This window comes from Ruditapes philippinarum, unplaced genomic scaffold (assembly GCF_026571515.1).
Source record: "Ruditapes philippinarum isolate M1 unplaced genomic scaffold, ASM2657151v2 ctg125_1_1_1_1, whole genome shotgun sequence".
NCBI lineage: Eukaryota > Metazoa > Mollusca > Bivalvia > Venerida > Veneridae > Ruditapes > Ruditapes philippinarum.
This window is the reverse complement of record NW_026853776.1, coordinates 200,987-224,193: the sequence shown is the minus strand read 5'-3', so window position 1 is coordinate 224,193 and position 23,207 is coordinate 200,987. Positions and strand designations below refer to the sequence as shown.

The window sequence follows — 23,207 nt, the reverse complement described above, 5'->3', positions numbered from 1 at the left end:
TATGTGATGACAAGAATTCTGCTCTCCTTAGTTTGCCCACCCTCCAACATTTACAAAACTAATCTCAGTATTCTATGTGTAAAATTGGTAAACAACAACTCAAACATACAAGAACAAACCTGAATCACTATGTAGAGTATGGCTAAAGGTAGAAGAGTAACAAGTATCCAAGGTGTACTGTACCCAACTACAATGGGCACAGTAACAATCTCCAGTAAACACAGGAACCAGTGGTCTATATTCATCGCTATGACCACATCAAGAGTATCTATATCTCGACTGAATCTGTTCAGAATACGCCCAAGTGGTGTTGTGTCAAAAAATAACATTGGGGATGCAATGACATTGCTTAAACATTTCCTATGCAATACAGCTCCAGCGTGAACGCATCCGAGATACAGGCAAATACCAGCAATGCAGGTACATACACCTGAAAAACAAGCAGGCCATTTAATCAATCTTAAAGTCAATACTGAATACTCTTCTGAATAAATATGCTGCATTGCAAATACACACTATGCAAAGTAACATTCAGAGACAGAAAGAATTCAGTATTGTACTCAACATTGCTTTCTGACCTGCTGCTGTTTTTCAAATGTTTTAAACGATTGCCAAGTTCAATTGCCAAGTTTAATGGGTTGTAGTTGGTGACAGGGTAATACTAATACTGATGCAAAATGTTTTTAGCCAGTATGGTAAACAAAATAACAATGCCTTCATACATAAAATTATCTAGATTTCATACATTTTAGTTTCAAAGCTTTTTTAGCCAATTATTCATGCTGATAATTTTCAATACTGAATCCTTAACAGAGCTAATTGCAAAATAATTGAACAAAAATACCATTCAAATTGCCAACATTCTGCAAGCAAATGTCATTAATTCATACATGCCATATTTCCAGCTACCAAGATAGGGGGTTTTGTCTTACATAAGCAGGGGATATGAACCAAAAATAGGTGGGATTTGATCCCAAAGCGAGAGATTTTCAAAATCTTAAGTAATATTTAGTTGTAATTTTTGTTTATGTTGTTGGGTTTACGTGGCACCAACATAGCTTTACAGGTGGAAGAAGACCTCAGGTGCTCTCTGTACATCACTTTTAGCACAAACGAGCATATGAGTAGAACCATCGATTTTCCGTAAGCTAGCTGGATATTTTTATCACATGTAGAATCCGACGATGCTTGCGTGGCTTGAACCTACAGCAAATTATAATTATTGATGACAAGTGTCAGTACACGTCTGGTAATCATTAGTCTAGACTCATACCACTTAAAGTATCATAAATGGATGAATGAGTCAATCCTTGAATCTGTCATTTCAAAAAAATTACTAACTGAATAGCGCCTAATCTTGGTCTGCACTGATTGCATGTATATATCTACTGCTGCTAGCAGACTAAAGGTTCAGTAAATAAGAGTTATCACAAAATATTCCTAACATACAATCAAACTTGTCCTTCATCATCAGATTAAAGTCTTTAAAAGTTTTACAAGTAAAAGAAAGAGCATCGAAACACGAGGTTATCTGATTTTCTCTTTTGTATCAGTCAAACATAAAATCAGGTTCCCTGCTGTCACAATATGAAATCCCAGAAAAAAGTAATCAATGAACGAGCATCTGAATATGATATTTCTATCGCTTTCCCTTTCTCTGCCATCACAATTAGTACACCCCAGCAAAAACTAGAGGATGCTTTTGTAAAAAAGCGCATGTCTCCCCCACTGCTGAGAATAACTGTGAATGGAAACAGGAATGGAAATGGAGAAATTGACCAACGGTCACTGTGACCTTGACCTTTGACCTACTGACCCCAAAAACAATAGGGATCATCTGCTCTATAAGACCAATCATCCTATGAAGTTTGAGGGCTGTAGGTCAAAAGGAACTCTAGTTATCATCCGGAAACGAGAAATTGACCAATGGTCACTGTGACCTTGACCTTTGAACTACTAACCCCAAAAACAATAGGGATCATCTGCATAATAAGACCAATCATCCTATGAAGTTTGAGGTCTGTAGGTCTAAAGGAACTCTAGTTATCATCCGGAAACGAGAAATTGACCAACGGTCAGTGTGACCTTGACCTTTGACCTACTGACCCCAAAAACAATAGGGATCATCAGCTCTATAAGACCAATCATCCTATGAAGTTTGAGGGCTGTAGGTCAAAAGGAACTCTAGTTATCATCCGGAAACGAGAAATTGACCAATGGTCACTGTGACCTTGACCTTTGAACTACTGACCCCAAAAACAATAGGGATCATCTGCTCAATAAGACCATTCATCCTATGAAGTTTGAGAGCTGTAGGTCAAAAGGAACTCTAGTTATCGTCCGGAAACGAAGAATGGACGGACGGACTGACGGACGGACGGACTGACGGACGGACAGGGCAAAAACAATATGTCTCCCCCCCGAGGTGGGGGAGACATAATTAATGGGCAATCAATGGGCATGCTCTAGAGTGCGCGTAACTAAAACCTGTACTCCCATTAACGCACTGTGCATGTATATGTATACGATTAAACTCTGACACATTTTCAACAGATTTTAAGGTCCCCAAACTATAATACATTAACAGAAAATTCTTATTGTTAGCCCATGCTACGATAATACAATCTCCTACAATCAGTATGCATGAGAAGCCTTGTTTTAATGCATATCTAGAAGACCATAAGAAGCTTTTCATTATTATACATTCTGCGAAAGAAGAGACACTTAACAAAACAATAAAAGAATGATAAAACAGAAAAATTGAAAAATAAAATGTTTTAAGGTGAAAACATTCAAACTGCTGCATCTCCCGAATGAAGTGATCGCGTAAAAAATACTGCCTCACCCACCTGTACCACTAAGTAGAATATGAAGAGGGGCACAATACATGTAAGAAACAATGGTGTGCTCATGCCCACTATGATAGGCACAGTGATCACACGCAGAAAACAGGAAATCCACATCTGGAAATTGTGGGCTATTGTCACATCTATTGTATCAATGTCTTTGCTAAATCTGTTCATTATACGCCCTAAAGGTGTTGTGTCAAAGAAACAAATGGGCGAACGGGCTATGTTACCAAGAATAGCCCCATGTAGGGTTCTTCCAGCTCTAACATTACCAATATATAAAGAGAGGGCACCAGCCACAACAAATACTCCTGTAAACAGACCATAGTTACATATACCTATATTAAACTAGAAGGTTTGGTAATGCACACAATACAGACATGCTAATATTCATTGTGATGCATGCATATGAAGACACCAATAAGGGGAAATAAATAAAAGGAACCTCAACATAACATCATTGGTATTTGCCCCATATATTGATTTTATTTAGATTAAGTGTCACTGTCAGACACTATTATCGTGTCTAAACAGGTACCATCACTGGTATATGTAATATATATGAGCCGATCACGAAAAAACCAACATAATGGGTTTGCGACCAGCATGGATCCAGACCAGCCTGCGCATCCATGCAGTCTGATCAGGATCCATGCTGTTGGCTATCAGTTTCACTACTTGTTATAGACTTTGTAAGCGACAGCATGGATCCTGGTCAGACTGCGCGAATCTGGTCTGGTCTGGACTGGTCTGGATCCATGCTGGTCGCAAACCCATTACTATGGTTTTGTCATGACGCGGCTCATATTTTCAATTTTGGTAATGCAACTAATTAAGACTATCAATAAATGGAGCAAATACCAGCATATAGTTTGTTTGAATACAACAACATTAATCACAGATCATGCAAATCCAATTGTATCGAAATTTTAAAATTAACCTCATGCAACACAAATCAAACTATTAACTAAATCAAATAAAAAAGCAAATGAATTTAATCAAACTACATAGCAAGTATTAACTTAATCAAAATTGTATGAATATGCACGTAATTTCAGGCAAAAACTACGAACCACTACAGTCTTTTTATGTCTAAGGTTTAGTGCATTTAATCGGGCAATTAACTGATTGCAAATGATTTAATGACTCTGCCTCATAAGATAACAGGATAGTAAAGTACACTAACCTGTCTTGTTAATATGTCAATGATCAATTTTCTGTTAAGAGTATTATTACAAGATTTAATGACAAATGAGCCGCTTCACGACAAAACCAACATAGTGGGTTTGCGACCAGCATCCGCGCAGTCTGATCAGGATCCATGCTGGTCGCAAACCCATTATGTTGGTTTTGTTGTGACGCCGCTCAAATATTGATACAGAAACAGTTGTGTAAATCTTTCTGTACAATTATATTTAAATCAAGCAAGTCCTTTTAAATTTGTTGCCAATGGTTACCATGGAAACAGCCAATGACCTAAGTTTCACATTCTTTCAGATAAAATTTGTGTTTTTATTTTTTATTTTTAGCGATCAGACTTAAAGTATATAACTAATATTGTCAGCTCTTACTGACCTTATAATTACTGTAATTCATGCATTATTTCCTAAAAAATGGGCATGCTTTTTAACAAAAAACTAAATACAACCTGAGTGAAAAATAGACTTGAACAAACGCTTATCATTCCAAAACATTGTCTCGAGGAGAAACACGAACAAGATAAAAGTAGAGAAAAAGGACTAGGACAAACTTGAAATATCAACATACTTTTAAACTACCTTGTAACTTTGGCTCCACAATTGTACAAGTAGTTAAAATAAAAATAATTCACAGCAAAATATTAATATCTCTACTACACCAATTGCACACTTTTTAAAAAGATGTTATTTTCAGTGATGCTAGTTTTTATTAGTGATGTCAGATAGTTATTGAATGTTTCAAACAAAATAAATGTGTAAATGCTTTTTAAAAGTATGAAGCATTATAAATTAGAAGACTAGCCTAAATTAAATTCATAATTATTAATCAATAATTTTCTTGATCATACCATAAGTGAATATTTATTCATTATTTGGAATATTGATGTATTGTATGCAACTTTGAAAGTATTTTACTATGTTTTTGAATATTTTATTATTCTCCTAGTTGATGTAAAAGAAAAGTTTTAACAATGACTGTCTTTGATGTAAAGTTATAACAATATTTGTCTCAAAACACACTATTTCTTCATTTATAAGGCTAAAGTTACACTGTTTCTTATTCTTGCTGTGAAAACAATGTTAGGGCAGATTCAATGGCACTGGTCTTCAATAATCATGTCTGTAAAACTGGAGATGAATCACATCAAAATAATGATGGGAATACAACTTAACTTTTGATTTAATCTAAAATCTGGCAACTTCAAATTACAGGCAAGATTTCAAAATAGAAGTTTTGACATGCAAAGTGACAAAATCTCATAAATTCTAGTATATTAAATCCCATTTGCGGTAAACATGATGTTTCACCCATTAATTAGAATGATAAAAATATGCAAACTAACCTGTACAAAAAAATAGAAAACTGCGATAGGTACGAAGATTGTAAGTATCAACGGAGTACTGTACCCTATCACAATAGGTACGGTCAGTATCTGGAGCAAGGAGCTGATGAAAAAACGCACATTTTGTACTATAATTGTATCTATCGTATCTATATCCTTGCCAAACCTATTCATTATTCTCCCAGATGGGGTCGTGTCAAAAAATGACATAGGGGATGCTACAATGTTCTTCAAAATTCTGCTATGAAGTCGACGTCCAGCTCGGACATTCCCAATAAATAAACTTAGAGCACCACACAACAGAAACGCTCCTGAAATTATTTAAAATCACCTATGACGAACTGTGTTTTTTAAGATTTAGAAAAATTGCTTTTTTCTATAATTCATGTAAAACCTATACATTTATTATATCTATCTTTTAAACTGTTTTCATATCAAATGATGAAGTTATAACAATGATAAGCCAAACATTTACCATTCAATTTCTAAACAAATGTATCATCTCATAGGTTTAAGCACAGAGGTTGAAAGGCAAATTTTAATTTAACACAAAACATAACAAGGGGTCAAAAGACTCACCATGGTTCACAAAGCATATTTTGAAAGTTTTTTCTAAATACAAATAGGTATTCACAAGCCTACTTCTTAGTTTTTTTTGTTTTGTTTTTTTGCATGAACAATAATTATTGTCCTAGACAGCCACTAGAGAATTAGTTCTATAAAATTAAATATTCAAATCATATAAAAATAATTGTGGTCATTCAAAGATAAATGTTGTTGGATCAGTTGGCAGAAATTTAAACTGAGTGCTCACACTAGCTCACCTCGAGTACAATGTGCTTTTGGTATATAAAATAAAAAGCCAAGCTCTCTTTACCTCTGCATGGTGGAGCAATCATTACTTGCCTTTGTCACCAGTATAGATTTAGGCCAGTTTGCAAACTACTGCAGTCTGACTTTCCTAATCACCATACTATAACAACTTCAAAATTTCTCAAAGGATAGTTCAAAATTCAGGGCCAGTCAGCTGATTATATTGTAAATGTAAGCAGGTTAATTAAACTATAGCATTTTGTGCACATTTTCCTTGCTCTAAATAGGTCTTTTAAAACATCAATCATCATTTGTAGATCTTCTCTGCTTTGTAAATTACATCAAATTTACTTTCACAAATAATACAATCTTTTTACATTTCCATTGAAATGTATGAATCTTCTTCAATGTTAAAGTTGTACAAAACAGAATCCTGTACAATTATTTATTTTAAAGTATATTGATGCAAATATGTATTCAAAGCTCTGAAAATGGACTGTAAGAAAAATATTCTACATTTGAATAGTTCCATGTACATGTACAGCATGTTCTTGAACAAAGTTTCCAATTATTTTCTGATTACTTTAAATGAAAAGCTGCAGCTTACAGCAACAGTGAGTGGTAGTTGAAGAAAATTTCATTGATAAAATCCTGAAATTGTATTGGTTAGTATAAATTACATTCTGTTTTTAATAAATTTGAAGAGAAGTGTTCATGCATTGTGAGAATTTAAGATTAAAATTGTTATATTTTTTAATTATTGTTTAGTTTTTATTAATTTAATGTGTTAAAGCAGAATGCCTCCAAATTTATGCAAATTTTCATGAAAATTATTAAAATGTAGAGTAGAATATTGTCAAGTTAACAAAGAAAGTGGCAGTAACTCAATTTTCAATGTTGTAGCTCTCAATACAAAAAGAAGGTCAATCAGTCAAAATCTAGGTAAATTTACAACTGTGCATTTAGTCCAAATTGTATAGCTTTAGGTCTTTTTACAGTATGTCACTGTTCTTTTAAATATTTTGTTCATCTGGAGGCATGCAGCTTAAAACTATACTTAGTCTTAATGAGGTTCCATCATAAATCAAGTCCTTTCTGGCATTGTGAGTATTATTAAGCAGGCAACTCTTAGGAGTCTTGTACAAGACCATTTTAATTAAATATTGGTGTAGCTGGTAGTAAGCACTCCTGAGAAATTTTAAAGAATTTTTATTTCTCATGGTTTAAGGTAAGAAGCAATTTGTTGAGGCTGATTTCATTGATAACTTTCACTGTTAAAGGTTTGAAGAAAATTAGTTCAAACATAAATAATGAAATTGTTGAAAATTGATGCTGTTTTGTTAATAAGTTACATTTTTTATATTAAATTAATAAACTAAAAAAAGAACTGTCCTAAGTTAGATGTTATGTAGACATACGTTAAACTGTGTATGTTAAACTGAATTGCTTTTGCAAGCACAGTTTCTCCAGTGTTATAATAAAGGCAGTTACAAGGAAAAGTACCGTATATACACTTTAAGAGAAAACAAGGCTACAGGGATACTTAATTTACATTCTTAAAGGTTTCTTTGAATTCGATATAGCAGAAAAGTATTTTTTCTTTCTTTGAATTGATTCGTTCTTTGAATTAATTCCCTTTATACATTAATTAAATCCTGAGTAAAATATGATGCTGTTTTAATACTTAAATCCATCTGAATGGGCACATGGTCTTTTTATGCCATTTAAATCAACTGAACAGTACATTGAAATTAAAAAACTGTCTGACATTAAAAGTTAAGCAAATTGGGTTATTATGTCCATTTTGTCAACCTCTTCAACTGCTGGATCCCCCATAACAACCTTTTACATTAACTAACCTGGATAACAAGGTAAAGGAAAAGGATGGGCACAAACACTGTCAGAAACAAGGGAGTACTAAATCCTATCACAATTGGAACACTGAGTACACGAAGAAGGCACGTTATCCACGCCTGGAAGTTGATTGCAATTAATGTGTCAATCACATCTATGTCTTTACTAAATCTGTTTAATATTCGACCCCCTGGTGTTGTGTCAAAAAACGACATAGGGGATGCTACAATGTTTCTTAAAATCCATAAATGAATTCTGCGACCCGCTCGAACATTGCCGATAAATAACGAGATACTTGCTGCTATGACAAATACACCTAAAAAAGGAATATATCGTTCAAAAATCAGCTATTGATAACATTTACCTAAGCTCTGAAATTATGCCACTTTATTCTTGTATTTAACCTGTAGTCACAATGAAGTTATTTAAAGTCATATGGCAACATTCCATGCAATGTTCTAGGCACAAGTGAGAAATATACCGTAGAATAATCAACATTGCATAAACTACCAGTATAGTTTCATCACACAAAAGAATTTTACATCCCTACCAGGCTTTGAACCTACAGAAGATAATTATCCATATATATATCTATCCAAGTTATTTATATTCATGATATATTTTCTACAGTGTACACCCAGTGACATGTTATTTCCCTGTACTTATTAGTTGTTCTACTAGTATGGTATATACATAAAATATTATCTTTAATTTCATTGTCATCCCATATATTCAATGTACCGTAGTTATAAAATCCCTGCACAGAATTATTAGTAATTTGTATCTGTTATTTATAATTGCATTTCCTTTTTTAAAGCTATATAATTCTAACAAATCATTTAAATAAACTCAATAATGTTCAAGCATAATATCAATATAATAATATTAAAAAAATATTGCTAGTATTTATTACATATTAAAGTATACAATGCAGAGCTACGGAAAACTAAATGCAAGATTTCAAGAATCAATGCCACTAACAAATAAAAACAAGCCTTTGACATTCTACATTGCAACAATACTGTGTATTATGTTTCTTTCTTTTCTTTCTTTTTTTTTATTTGCTTATCATAACTTGGACAATTTAAATAATGCTTCAAATTCTTCACAATGCTATTCTGCATGGAGTTTTGTGCATGTGCAATCTTGAAATAAGAAGTCGGTGACAGGAAAATTAAAATGCTTTGTTTGACTGAGACATAATTAAAGCATACAGTAAAATCAGAACATATCTTTTTTATTTAAATCCTGACCAATATCTGGCCAGGGATTCACCAAAAATCTACCAGACCTACTCAAACTTTGCAAAAATATGTGCAAAATAACAAAAAACACCCCACAATTGACAGTGAAGTGCAATATTTCTTATGGTGTTAAACATGTACTGAAGATATCAATCAAAATTCTTTCTCTTAGATATTTGGACATAACAGTGTTCCCTCCAACATTTTACATGCAAGACAGGCAAAGATCTCTAAACAATAATTCAATGGTGGTCTTCAACTGCTCACACAAACACACTAGCCCAACAAATGATATCTGTAACTGTGTTTCAAAATTGGAAAACCCCCAGCTAAAAATTCAGTAAAAACCAAGCTGACCTAATAATTTCTTCCTAATAATACACTATTTTTATCACGGTAAAGATTTTTTAAACAATCGAATTGGCCATTTTGGTCCATATCCTTCAATTCTTGTCGTTTTGTCTAAAACAGCTATCGTAATTCATGTGATCTATGTGTAACAATGTGAAAATTACATTTTATTTTTGTATAAAACAAACAGTTTCATTAACAACGAAAAACAACTACAATTATCAGCTGTTGGTGTGGAAAAAACACCACCAGAGACTATATTGTAGGATGTACAGTTGACAAGAAAGCCAATTTTACTATACAGGACTATAGTTTATACAACAAACTAATATACATGTAGTTCTATAGTTTTATACAGTAGACAAAAAAAGAAATATATGTAGTCTACACTTTGATTGATTGGAAAACGAAAAACCTCCTAAGAAAAACACAGAAATAATCAGCAGTTTCCAAACAAGCTCATAAATTTAACAAAATATTTACATGTTTAGATTACTTGTTCTTATCATTTCATCATTTAGCTTGTCCTTATTTTATTATTTATTAGTTTTAAGTACATTTTGCGGAAGTTTGGCCAAGTGGTTATCATGTCAGACTAGTAATCTTAGGATTTCTGGCTGTGTGGGTTCAAACACTGTCAGGGCCATGCCACTGTTTTTTTTTTTGGAGCATTGCTTCATACTGGTTGGTTCCAAGAATGGATTCGTGACGTGAGCCTGTCTATAACCTTATAGCTTCCTACACAATCAATTTAAAATATATTCTGTATTTATAAAGTAGATCTAATATATGAATGACCTAAAACTTTTCCCCTTTGTTAAAACTGTTTGTTACAATTTTTAAACTTCATAACTGTAATCTTGAAAAGTCTGATTTTATTTTAAACATAATTAAGATGTGTCATTTTAATATTAGTCATTGATAATGAATAGATTATACATTGTATTTATTAACTGTTTCTAATCCAGACTTCATGATAACTTATTGATAATTTTAGTCATTACTTTTATTCTTTGGCCAGTAACTTGCTGAAAATCCAGAATGGGATTGCCTTATTTCTTTTTAAAGTTAGTGTTACGGTTTGTTTTCACACGCCACCGGAATAATTACCGTAACGGCGAGAATTCAATTTTGAAACAGTCCATTTATCAATGTTAGGAATATTATCATGACTAGCCAATAGTATAAACTTGACAGACTGTACAATAGATGTCCTGGCTCTATACTGATGGCAAAGGCATAGTACACTAGTCTTTCTCTGTGAACATTATTAGGAATTAAAGTTGTTTTTAATCCAGTTAGCTTTTTGCCATTCAATCACTAAAAAAATTTTTTTCATTTATTTATTGCCATATTTTACCTTTTTTAAGTTTAATATAATTTTACTTAGGTATATTTTTTAATATAATTACTTTACGAATGCAGACTTTATCAAAGTCTTTTTTATTCTATAAGCAGTAAGTAGTTTAATAAAGCAACGCTGAATTAATTTAGTATTTAATTATAAGTTTAGCCGTGTGTTATAAGCAAGAATTCTGTTATTGATTAGTAGGTAGAGGTTACATAGGTTAGAGTGTAAGGGTTACATGAAGATTAAAGGTGATCAAAGGATTTGTGTGTGTGTAAAATGGTTGTTAACTTGTAATAAAGGTGTTGATATGACAGTTATACATCGCATGGGCTATAAACCTTTAATGATAACAAGAAACCATGTTCATTTTATACTAAAATCCATCTTTTTCTTTATTTTTTTTTTAATTATCTTTACTCCTAGAGACAGACACTTGACCTAAAATAATCATGATGGTAAAACAATGGTAAAATAATATTTCAGATTAAAAATTATTACTGACTAAATCTGTCATCTCAATACATATTATCTTGAAGCCACAACCATTTTTAGTAACATGCAAAGGTAGAGGCAAAGGCATGCAAATAACAGATGAAACAAGTAAAGTCTAGCATTAAATTGTAGCTGACAACCCAACAAGCAAAATATTTCAACAACAAAACAAGTTATTCCATACAGACAGTAACTGGTAAACTTTGATTGCCCCATTATGATTTATAATTTAATACACTAAATAGGTAAGATATAATTTTGCTAAAGCCAGTTTAACAATGTACAAGAATTGTTGCAATATATCAAGATAAGGTGGACAATCATGTCAAAATGGCAATTTTCCTTAACTGTCAATGTCTGTCATTAGTTTTGAAGAACCTCAATTTATCATATATCATAACCAAACATGGGTTATAAAGCATGCAATACAGAGTTGTTAAAATATCAGCCTCATGGTTGTCAGCTAACGCCAGTACCAATAGCATATTATATTTAACAATAAACAAAGGTATAACACAATCCTTCTTTATCTTTTTACAAGTTTCTGTGTCAGCAAATTAAGAATTAATAGTAAAAAATCACCAACATATTTTTTAAAATCTTCTGATAGTCCAATAAACATATATGTAAAACATTCATATTTTAGGTAAAACTTATATTCACTGTAACCGAAGAACTTATAGATAAACAAAGGACTGTGCTATTTGAAATACATATAAAAACATTCATATCATAAAAATGTTTCATAATAATCTGAAATGCAATTAAGAATTTTTTTCTGCTTTCTGTAACATGAACACAATAATATTTCTCATTCAATATTATACAAATATGTTTCAAGATTTAAATCATTATTTTAAGCATGCATGCAGTTTCAATATTATTATTTTAATTATTTAAGATCAAGCATTCTTTTAACACAGTACAAATTCAGAGTATGTTGTCTTGAAATCTGGACAAATTCTTTACCCCTCTTTCCAGTCATTTAAGAAGACTTGATGGAAATTGAGCAATTAAACAAGAAACTTGTCCATCATTCTGAGTGCAGACGTACCTTGTATGAACCCCAACAGGCCGTAGATACCTAATCTCATGTCTCTCTGTGCAGTGTCTACTGTAAAATTAGCCGACATGTTGTAATGAGTTACATCATTACTCCACTCACTCAACCATATGTTTGAGTATAAGTTGGCAGCATTGTATAATATATAAAATACCACAGTCAGTACACTGAGTAAAACACCAACTGACTTCACATAGGCAGCAAATACACCAAGTTTTACCTAAAAACACCAAACATTCAAGTATTTAAAGTTGGGAGAAAAAAAATCAAAAGCTGTGCATCAGTTAAGTATTTTAACAGCAAGGTTTTAGGTTGAACCTTTAAAAAGCCAGTGGAAAAAGACAAATAAAAATTTAAAAAAAAAAATACTTATATGTAAAGTATATAGAAAACAACATACATTTGTAATCATATTGTATACTTGCACATAATACTTATATCTTGATATTAAATTATTATAGTATTAAACACATAATATTCATTGGTAATCGATTCAAACACAGTATGCAATATTAATTAATCATGTGTATGTTGTGTGCATAATGCACAAAATTCATTTTTCAAAAATTAAATATAATGCACACCAAATTTCAACGTTGGAATTTTACAAATAAAAAATGTCCATCATTTAATAAACAAGAAGTATTTATCTTAATTTGTCAGTTTAAAGGAATCAACAAAATAACCATGTAATAACCATGACTGTTTGATATACTCACTCTGTCAGTCTCCATTTTCTCAGCCTCTATGAGTTTCTTCTCTTCATCTTTCTTGTTTCCAGCCTTCTTGTCAATGCCATTACCTACTTCATGTAGAGATTTCTGGGATGTTAAGTGTGTTTTACTACCAGAAGCATTCTTGTTTAAGTTTGGAGACCCCGGAGTGGCCCCTTTACGAGATATATCTGGGGTACCTGGTGGGGTAGATACAGCCTCCGATATGTTCCTCATACGCTCAGATAAAACAGATACTTGTCTGTAAAGAAAGATTAACCTCATTCAATACTGAAACAATAAATTTATTATTTCCGGTTCACAAAAATTTGCTATACCAATACCTAAAAGATGTACTAATTTTACTATCTTGTAAGCAAGCTCTTATAAGATGTTCTTTCCATACATTGAAATCATTTAGAAGAAAATGATGGACTGGAACCCGGGACCTTCAGAATACCGTACTGCAGCTCTACTGACTTAGCTACCAGCAGCTTACAAACTATCTCCCCTAATTTGTTTTGTTTGTTTTGGGTTTTACGTCACATCGACACAGTATAGGTCATATCGCGACGTTCCAGCTTTACTGGTGGAGGAAGACCTCAGGTGCCCTTTCCGTGCATTATTTCAGGCACCGAGTAGAACCACCGATGTTCCGTAAGCTAGCTGGATAGCTTCCTCACATGAAAGAATCCAAAGTCCCTGTCGGGATTCGAACCCACTGCGGTGAGGGGCAAGTGGTTTGAAGTCACCGACCTTAACCACTCGGCCACGGACACCCTTCCCCCTAATTTGTGAACAGTTAATTACCATGACTCTTATAAGACATTGACCTATTTTGCACACTATTTTACATAGAACAGATTCATTTATGAAGTCAAATTGTACCTTTGTAATGCAGCACTCTGACCTACAAATGTTTCAATCTGTGAAATGGTCTCCACATCTAACTCCATGTCTGCAATAGAATAATATGACATATAAACATTTACCAACGCCTTGTAAGATATATATGAACCTGGGAGTAACAGATATAGCATTAGGCCTAATATTCTCAAATTTAACAATCAACATATACACAATAACCTTTTCAATTAAATAATTAGGAAGCAGTGTAATCAATTATGGATAAAAATTCAAACCAAGATATTATATTGGTTTTAACTGACAATTTTTATGAGTTATATGCAAAACTATTATCATCATATCCTATTTTATGTATTTAAGTGATATTATGCCCATTCAAGGTAATATAGTGAGTGAACAGGTGAAAGTCAAAATAAGTAATCAATGAGCATAACGTCACTTTAAAAAAACCGTCCGATATTTAAATGACACAAAAAATTCCAAAATTGAAACACAGACCTCTTCATATATCTTAAACTTTTTATATCAATGTAAGAATTTGTCAGTAGAACACAATAAATCACCTTCTGCATTTTCTTTTTGCAACTCTTCAGTTAGGTAGTTTTTGAGAAACTGAGCAAACGCTCCATCATGGTCAAGTAGCTGCTTGTATGAACCAATCTCCGAGATCTGACCATCGGCTAGGACAACTATAGTATCTACATAGGGCAAGAATCCTACACCATGTGTCACCAACACTCTTGTCTGTAATAGAGAAAATATGGATATATGATATCCTATATGGTATATTGTTGGCATATGATATTTGTACATAATCAGGATTGAATCCTTAGTTTCATGACATATATATATAAATAAAATATCAGATGGAAAATGTTAACCAATAGGCAATGTTAACTGACAAATTTAAAGGTAAACACAATTTTTTTTTGCAACTTAATTAACTTATTATATAAAAGATTAATATTGATAAGATCAACTTTACTAGACTATATAAAACAGTCAGGTTTAGGTATCAAAATACAAATTTGTAAAATATATCAACATAAAATTATAATTTAACAAATCAGCACAAGTGATAAAACAACATTTTTTCCTATGGTACTGAAATACAACAACACGAATATAACTGTCTGAGTTTAAGATTGGATAATAACATGACCTATTTGGATAAGCCATTACTTAAAAAACTGATTAATAAAATGTAACTTTTGGCTAATCATTATATAGGAGAAAGAGTAAAATAATTTTATAAATGTATTACCTTTCCCTTCAACAGGCCATCTGGTCCAATGACATTTTCAAAGATATGTTTACCAACATGCGAGTCAACGGCACTCAGTGGGTCATCTAACAAATATAGGTCTCTATCCTGGTACACTGCTCTTGCTAAACTAACACGCTGTTTCTGCCCGCCAGACAGGTTAATACCCTGGAAATAAATATCCATAAATTTTACTGTGAAACTTGACCTTCAAGCTTACAAGGGAGTTATTCCCAAATAAACTTCAAAACAATTTTTTAAATAAAAACAACTTCATTGGCAAGACATACTGTTTTGTTTTTTTTCCTCCTAAAACTTCAATCTTAGTAGTTTGTTTAATTTATGTTTTCAAGCAAGACTAGAGTTCTGTAAAAGGGTAAACAGTCTAATATAATCACCTTTTCTCCAATTTCTGTCTGGTCCCCAGCAGGCATAATTTCTAGATCTGGTTGCAAAGCACATGCCTCTATAACATTACGGTACTGGCTAACATCAGCTGATTTACCAAACAGAATATTATCTTGTAGAGTGGCGTTCTGTATCCAGGCCTGCTGAGACACATATGCTATAGATCCCTGAAATATACAAGTAATGTAAATCATAACTACTTTCGATTATATTGGTGACATATAGACTTAGTTTAAGAATATTTTATTGAATATTTTGTACATGATAAATTTACACAATCTAACATTATAATCTTAAGCATAAATACAATGTACATACAAAACGATCAGACCAAAAGTTATACCAACATTATCTAGGGTCCTCCCATAGATAAATAGCCCAATGGGCAGAGCATCTTTTTCGCCATATATGCTATGTTATTTTAATACTCATGTAAATGTCACAATAATTAACAATACCTTACATAATCCATGCATATACAGCAGATTATATTTCATCATTTGCATTATTTCATGATTTAAGAAGCCATCTTTTAATCCCATTTCACTTTGATTAAAAGTGTCAAACATCTTAAGGAAAATCATCAAAAACATAAGTTCAATCCTTATTAAAACAAATATTTTCCAATTACATTTGAAACCTTGTACCCTTTTTCTTTAGATTAATCTTGACAAAACAATAAAGATATAAAATTCAATCAATCTTTAAGAAAAAATAATGATAAAATCTGAATTAATCTTAACAAAACAATCATGATATAAATTCAATAAATTTTTACAAAACTAGAACTCCGCGAGTCGAATGTGTCGCCTTGTGAACAATGTAGTTTAGGGGAAATGGCCAGGACAAAAATGAAATATGAAAAATAACAAAGGGCAATAACTAAAAAAATAATAAGTGCAGAGCAGCAGTTTCTGTACACTGCACTTCTTATCAATAAGATCTATCATTCTATGATGTTTCAAGTCCATAGCTTTCATACTTGAGGAGAAATGACCAGGACAAAAATAAAGTAAGAAAATCAACAAAGGGCAATAACTCAAAAATAAGAAATGCAGAGTATCAGTTCTTATGCACTGCACTTCTTTTTAATGAGATCTATCATCCTATCAAGTTTCAAGTCCATAACTTTTATACTTTCGGAGAAATGGCCTGGACAAAAATTAAGTATGAAAATTAACAAAGGGCCATAACTCAAAAATTAAGAAATGCAGAGTACTGATTCTTGTGCACTGCACTTCTTAATAATGAGATCTATCATCCTATGAAGTTTCAAGTCCATAGCTTTAATACTTAAGTAGAAATGGCCCGGACAAAATTAAAGTATGTAAATAAACAAAGGGCAATAACTCAAAAAATAAGAAATGCAGAGTACCAGTTCTTGTGCACTGCACTTTTTCTTAATGAAACCTATCATCCTATGAAGTTTCAAGTCCATGGCTTTTATACATTAGGAGAAATGGCCCGGACAAAAATAAAGTATGAAAATTAACAAAGGGCAATAACTCAAAAATTAGGAAGTGCAGAGTACCGATTCTTGTGCACTGCACTTCTTAATAATGAGATCTATCATCCTATGAAGTTTCAAGTCCATAGCTTTTTTAGTTGAAGAGAAATGGCCCGGACAAAATTAAAGTATGAAAATTAACAAAGGGCAATAACTCAAAAAATAAGAAATGCAGAGTACCAGTTCTTGTGCACTGCACTTCTTCTTAATGAGACCTATCATCCTATGAAGTTTCAAGTCCATGGCTTTTATACATTAGGAGAAATGGCCCGGACAAAAATAAAGTATGAAAATTAACAAAGGGCAATAACTCAAAAATTAGGAAGTGCAGAGTACCGATTCTTGTGCACTGCACTTCTTAATAATGAGATCTATCATCCCATGAAGTTTCAAGTCCATAGCTTTTTTAGTTGAAGAGAAATGGCCCGGACAAAATTAAAGTATGAAAATTAACAAAGGGCAATAACTCAAAAAATAAGAACTGCAGGGTACCGGTCCTTGTGCACTGCACTTCGCGTTATTGAAAGAAGCATGCATACCAAGTTTGAAGTAAATCAGACTTATAGTAACTAAGTTATGCTCCGGACAAGCTTTAGGGGACGCCGACAATGACGCCGACAACGACACAGACGCCGCCGACACCGCCGACAAAAGTAACCCCTATATGTCACCTTTTCAAGGCGACACAAAAATGATATAAAATACAATCAATCTTTGTGAAACAATTAAATTAAGTGCCATCCAAAATGCCAGTACTCTAGTTGTTCTAAAATAATTTCTATCGTCTATATAAAGTTCAGCAGTGTTGCATTGTTTTTTTTTTTCCAATATAATATTCTTGCATCATAACCATGTATAACAATTATCATACCTTAATCGTGACATCTCCCCTTAATTTCTCCATTTCTCCAAGCATAGCCTGTAATAAAGATGACTTGCCAGTGCCTACAGTCCCTACAACAGCAATCAAACTCCCCTCTGGTACCTCCAAGTTTATACTGAAATAAGTCAAAATCAAACTGTTGATACTAACAGTATTTACCTAATATGCATGTAAAAAATAATTCCTAAATGTCCTTCAGAAATTCGTAATATACTATTTACATAATGTAAGGAATTTTCTGAAGATCATTTAAATCTACTATCACATGGATATTTACAAAAATTTAGTATCAATATTAATATTATCCATTATATCTAGTTATTTCATTGCTAACTAAGTATGATCAAAGCAATCTGGTAATTTTGGTACCTATACAGGAGTGATTCTGATAACTTCAGGTGAATTTTAAAAAAAAATTCTAGAAGCCAAAAAATTATGAGCTACTAATAATTCTCTTTATTAAGTTAGTAAATACCACCTTTCCAGATTTTCTGATAGCAAAAGATGGAACAAACTGCTTCCAGTAAGCAGGCATGAATCATTGATGCTCATAATAGAGTTGTATCATAGTTAGGGGACCTTTCTGTTGAAAATGTGTCAGAGTTAAATCTTATACATATACATGCACAGTGTGTTAACTGGAGTGCAGGTATTAGTTACCCGCACTCCTAAGCATGCCCATTGATTGGCTCATTTTTGCTGGGGTTTACTTATTATTACTTCTTATTGTGATGGCAGAGAACAGGAAAGCGATAGAAATATCTAATTTAGATGCTCGTTCACTGGTTACTTTTTTTCTGGGGTTTCATACTGTGACAACAGGGAACGTGTTTTATGTTTGACAATGATACAAAAGAGAAAGAAAATCAAAACACTCATTAATCTGATAGCCTTGACTTTCGATTCTCTTTCTATCACTTAATGCAAAAAAGAACAAAGAGAAATCTGTCTGTCAATTAGTATAGATATGTTAGAAATTTGACCAATACTGTATCTCAAGTAATACTAATTTGTATTCTATAATTTGTATATTTTATGCACTGTGTGCCTAAGGCCTTCTGTACAATTAAACTTTTGAATTGAATTGTTTATACTAAATAAAAAAAAAAAAATTAAATCTTCTAAACATATTTAAGTGATAGAAGTTAAACACCTACTTTTTTAATGTAGTTCCAGCAGCTGAATCCCAAGAAAAGCATCCATTCTTTATAGAGAAAGCATATTCTAGAAACAAAATAAAACATTACATTTAAACTTAATTGAACAGCTAAACATGAATATCATGACCCGTCAGACTAGTAATCTATGGACCTGTAGCTGTGTGGGTTCAAACCAAGTCAGTGGCAAGTCGTTGTCTCCTTAAGCAAGAAACTTTACACTCATTGCTCCGTACTGGTTGATTTAAGGAATGGATTTGAGGCGTGTATAAGCTTATATAGCTTCTTACAAAATAAAACTAAAATAAAATCTATATAAACTAAGTCATACCGTCTATTTTCAAATGTAAGAATTTACAAAAAGTTTACTACAGTGAGATTTTGAATTTTATGAATTATACATACTTGAATTAGGATCACGTGAGACGGCGTCAGGGTCCAGCTCATCGTTTCCTAAGAAGTTTCTCAGACGTGTAAGAGATACCCTCACCTGTATGGATGGTAAACAATGTAAATAATGAATATATAACACTGGAACAATGTTGTTCTTGTTATCAATAAAACATAGATACAGTTGACACTAGGAATTAACATTTTATTTTTTATGAAATAAGGTGTAAATGTAATAATTTCTCAATTGTATCATGCCAAAAGTTAATATCAATACTAATTTTTCATTAGCATTATATTCCTTGAGATTATATTGAAGGAAACATTTTGAATACCGGTCATCTAGGTTCTATTCTGAAACAAGGTAAGCAAGCACAGACGTGCAGTTTGAGCAGACACTGGACTGCTGGTAGCTTATATATTGTATTTTGATAATTATAATCTCTAAACTTTGAATGGACAGTTCTAACTTCAAAGCAGGATCCATACCAAAAATTCAACAAGTTTGTTTGGGTAAAATGGCACAATGACACATTATTGGTCATACAGCAAATTCAACAGGTAATTGGTTAATTGAATATATCATTAAATGACTAACCTGTACAATGTTAGATATGACCATAGGTAACATTGAGAGCGGGAACCTGAGAATGTTAAACAGGGAGAGAGACACAAAAGCTTTCTCGGCATCAAGGATATTGTTGACATCTACCATCACATACACAGCAAATGTTACCAAACACACCTGATATACAATCACATATAAAACAATCTATTATTTCTCAGATTTATTTAGAAATAATTGCATCTATTGAAAAAAAATGTAAGAATTTTTTTTTTTGTACAAATGTAATATTTTCAAAAAATTATAAAGATATTATTTACGATTAACATAATATGTTTAAGAATTTATCAATAGCAAGAATTTAAAGTGTATAAAGCTATACATGTTTATCAGCTGCAAAAATTAAATTTGAATTTAAAAAAAAGAATACTACCAAACTTTTTGTATGGCAGAAATATGGTAGTAAATTACTTTAATCGAGAATGGCGCATGTACAAAAACGTAGCAAATGATGCAACAGATAAAACCCTACATAAAAAAGCAGAATAATATAAGAGTAGAATACTTACAGCAACAGGTGCTACAGTCCAGGTAAATGTTGTACAAGCATTCAGGTAGGACATTTTCTTTAGAACAGCAAGCTCTTTGTTTCTTATATCTAATACTTTCTGTTCGAAGGATGCTTCCCATGCATACAGTTTTAACACCTGTGACAAAATATATACAAAATATGTTATAATACAAATTTTAAAATAAACTTATTAAACATGTGTACGTATATGAGTTAAGTATTAGTTACAAGTGTATTTGCAGAAAGTTACCTTATGTTTTTTACAGTACTAACCTGTTTTTCTATATGCAAGTATTTCACATCAATCATTTGAATAAATACAATGTATTTGGGAAATAACTATCTAAGAAATCATGTTGAAAGCAATATTGGATTTCGGCTGAAAATTCTTTGATCAGTAGAATATACGCTCTCATTATTGAAATACTATACTATAATATGAGGTGAGTCAATCACAAGACACTGTTAACCAATCAAATAAACTGGCATGAAGTTATTTCAAATTATCATCAATATACATGTAGATAAAGTATGAACATAGAATTTTATTATAAATGGCAATCACCTTGTTCATGGTTCAGTTCATAAAAAAAGCTTTAAATTTCATTAGACTTTTTCTTTAATACATTAACTTTCTGGATAAAACGGGATAAAAGGTCAGTTTACCTTTATTCCGCTCAGAATTTCGTTCATCATTTTTATTCTTTTATCTTTCAGATTCATCTGTTGTACTTGAAACTGTTTCACTTTATTGGCAATTACAGCATTCACAGGTATAAGTATAATCATGACAGCCAAACCAGCCAATATTGATGGACCGAGGGTCACCCACAGGAAGTATATAGATATCGTGATCTGTACTGGACCGGACCAGATCATGTTGATGTATGTCATCATATCATTAAATCTCTGGGCATCAACAGACATCAAGTTGACAATCTCCCCGACAGTTGATGTTCTTCTTGCTGCTGTAGACAGTCTTAACATCTGTAATATAACATTGCCAATTAAATCCAAGTGGGTTTGTTTTGTTAAAGGATATAGCATCTAATAATACAATTGTGAACCTATAATAATATAACATTTACTTCAAACCACATGCCCTTTAACCACTGTTGGTTCGAATCCTGCCAGGGACTTTGGATTCTTTAATGTGAGGAAGCTATCCAGCTAGCTTACAGAATATTGGTGGTTCTACACAGGTGCCCATTTGTGCCTGAAAAAATTAATGCAGGGGCACCCAAAGTCTTCCTCCACCAGTAAAGCTGTAAAGTCGACATATGACCCTTTGTTTTGGTGCGACATAAAACACAACCAAGAAAACAAAAAATTAAATAGGTGATATGAAAAGAAATCACAGCCTGAACAAATCATGACTTAAAAATATCTCCTCTTTCATGTTACGTTAAAATGTTACTATCATTCTTTCATACAAAATATTCTCTTAACTGAAAAAATTATTTATACTCCAATAAAACTGTGTATCAAAATTTGTTTAAACTTATTGCTACAGAAGTCAAAAACCTTTAAGAAAATCAAAACAAAAACAAATTTAACTTAATCAAAATCTTAACAGGCAAAATAATGGCTCATACTGTCCCTACCTTTTCATAGACAGCACCAATTATAGCTGTTCTGAGCCTCATACCAACAACTGTACAGTTCTGAAAGTACTGATGCAGTACAACTGACTGGAATAGCACCACTGCTAACATTAAACTAGCGTACCAATATCCCTTCCAGGTCTCCTGCTTCTTATCTGTCGTGTATGCTATAAGATACCTGAAACATTCATTGTCTGTTAGTAAAATAGCCAAATTCTCACCTATGATAGTTATGAAATTAATGAGATTCATTGATTGTTTCCCCATTTTTTTTTTTTATTATGTCAATTTTAACCTACCAGAATGCCTTGGTCATATCTCCGCAATGGATCCCGCTAACCAGCTTAACTGAGTTACTTACCGATAATTACTTATTAATCCACATTTAGTGACTGACTACTAATTCCTCATTCTAATTCCAATTCTTAATCAAAGATCACATCTATACCAAATGACATGAATGTGGATTTTTTTCTAGTTGGAATTTTAAGTCACATCAAAACTATCAATTTTAACAGCTTCACTTGAAAAGAACTATTGTAACCTAAGGAGCATGTTTCACAGCTCTGTTAAAACTCTGACCATCCACTTGGTATGAAGAACTCAATGTCAAAAAATGTTAATTCAATAATCCCTTCGTAGACTAAAACTTGGTTTATCTTAATCATCATCTGATCTTAAATTTATAACTAATCAATAAATCATACAGATTTCATATC

At 32.3% G+C, this 23,207-nt stretch overlaps 1 protein-coding gene across 6 annotated transcripts in view; it reads right to left on the bottom strand.

Annotated features, from left to right (window-relative positions):
• LOC132737829 (multidrug resistance-associated protein 1-like) overlaps window positions 1-23,207 on the bottom strand; it is a 78,963-nt gene that overhangs the window by 22,475 nt on the left and 33,281 nt on the right. For 3 of the 6 annotated variants that reach the window (XM_060725182.1, XM_060725184.1, XM_060725185.1), the window contains exons 9-21: window positions 22,489-22,666; window positions 21,551-21,871; window positions 20,883-21,020; window positions 20,347-20,493; window positions 19,764-19,848; window positions 19,359-19,425; window positions 18,190-18,316; window positions 15,802-15,978; window positions 15,404-15,571; window positions 14,703-14,883; window positions 14,161-14,230; window positions 13,279-13,534; window positions 12,551-12,779 (exon numbers count right to left, since the gene is read on the bottom strand). In XM_060725182.1, the coding sequence (XP_060581165.1) occupies window positions 12,551-12,779; window positions 13,279-13,534; window positions 14,161-14,230; window positions 14,703-14,883; window positions 15,404-15,571; window positions 15,802-15,978; window positions 18,190-18,316; window positions 19,359-19,425; window positions 19,764-19,848; window positions 20,347-20,493; window positions 20,883-21,020; window positions 21,551-21,871; window positions 22,489-22,666 (2,144 nt within the window). Of the gene's footprint in view, window positions 1-2,849; window positions 3,161-5,391; window positions 5,703-8,063; window positions 8,375-12,550; window positions 12,780-13,278; window positions 13,535-14,160; window positions 14,231-14,702; window positions 14,884-15,403; window positions 15,572-15,801; window positions 15,979-18,189; window positions 18,317-19,358; window positions 19,426-19,763; window positions 19,849-20,346; window positions 20,494-20,882; window positions 21,021-21,550; window positions 21,872-22,488; window positions 22,667-23,207 lie in introns of all 6 variants that reach the window. The other 3 variants (XM_060725183.1, XM_060725181.1, XM_060725180.1) reach the window with 3 other exon arrangements.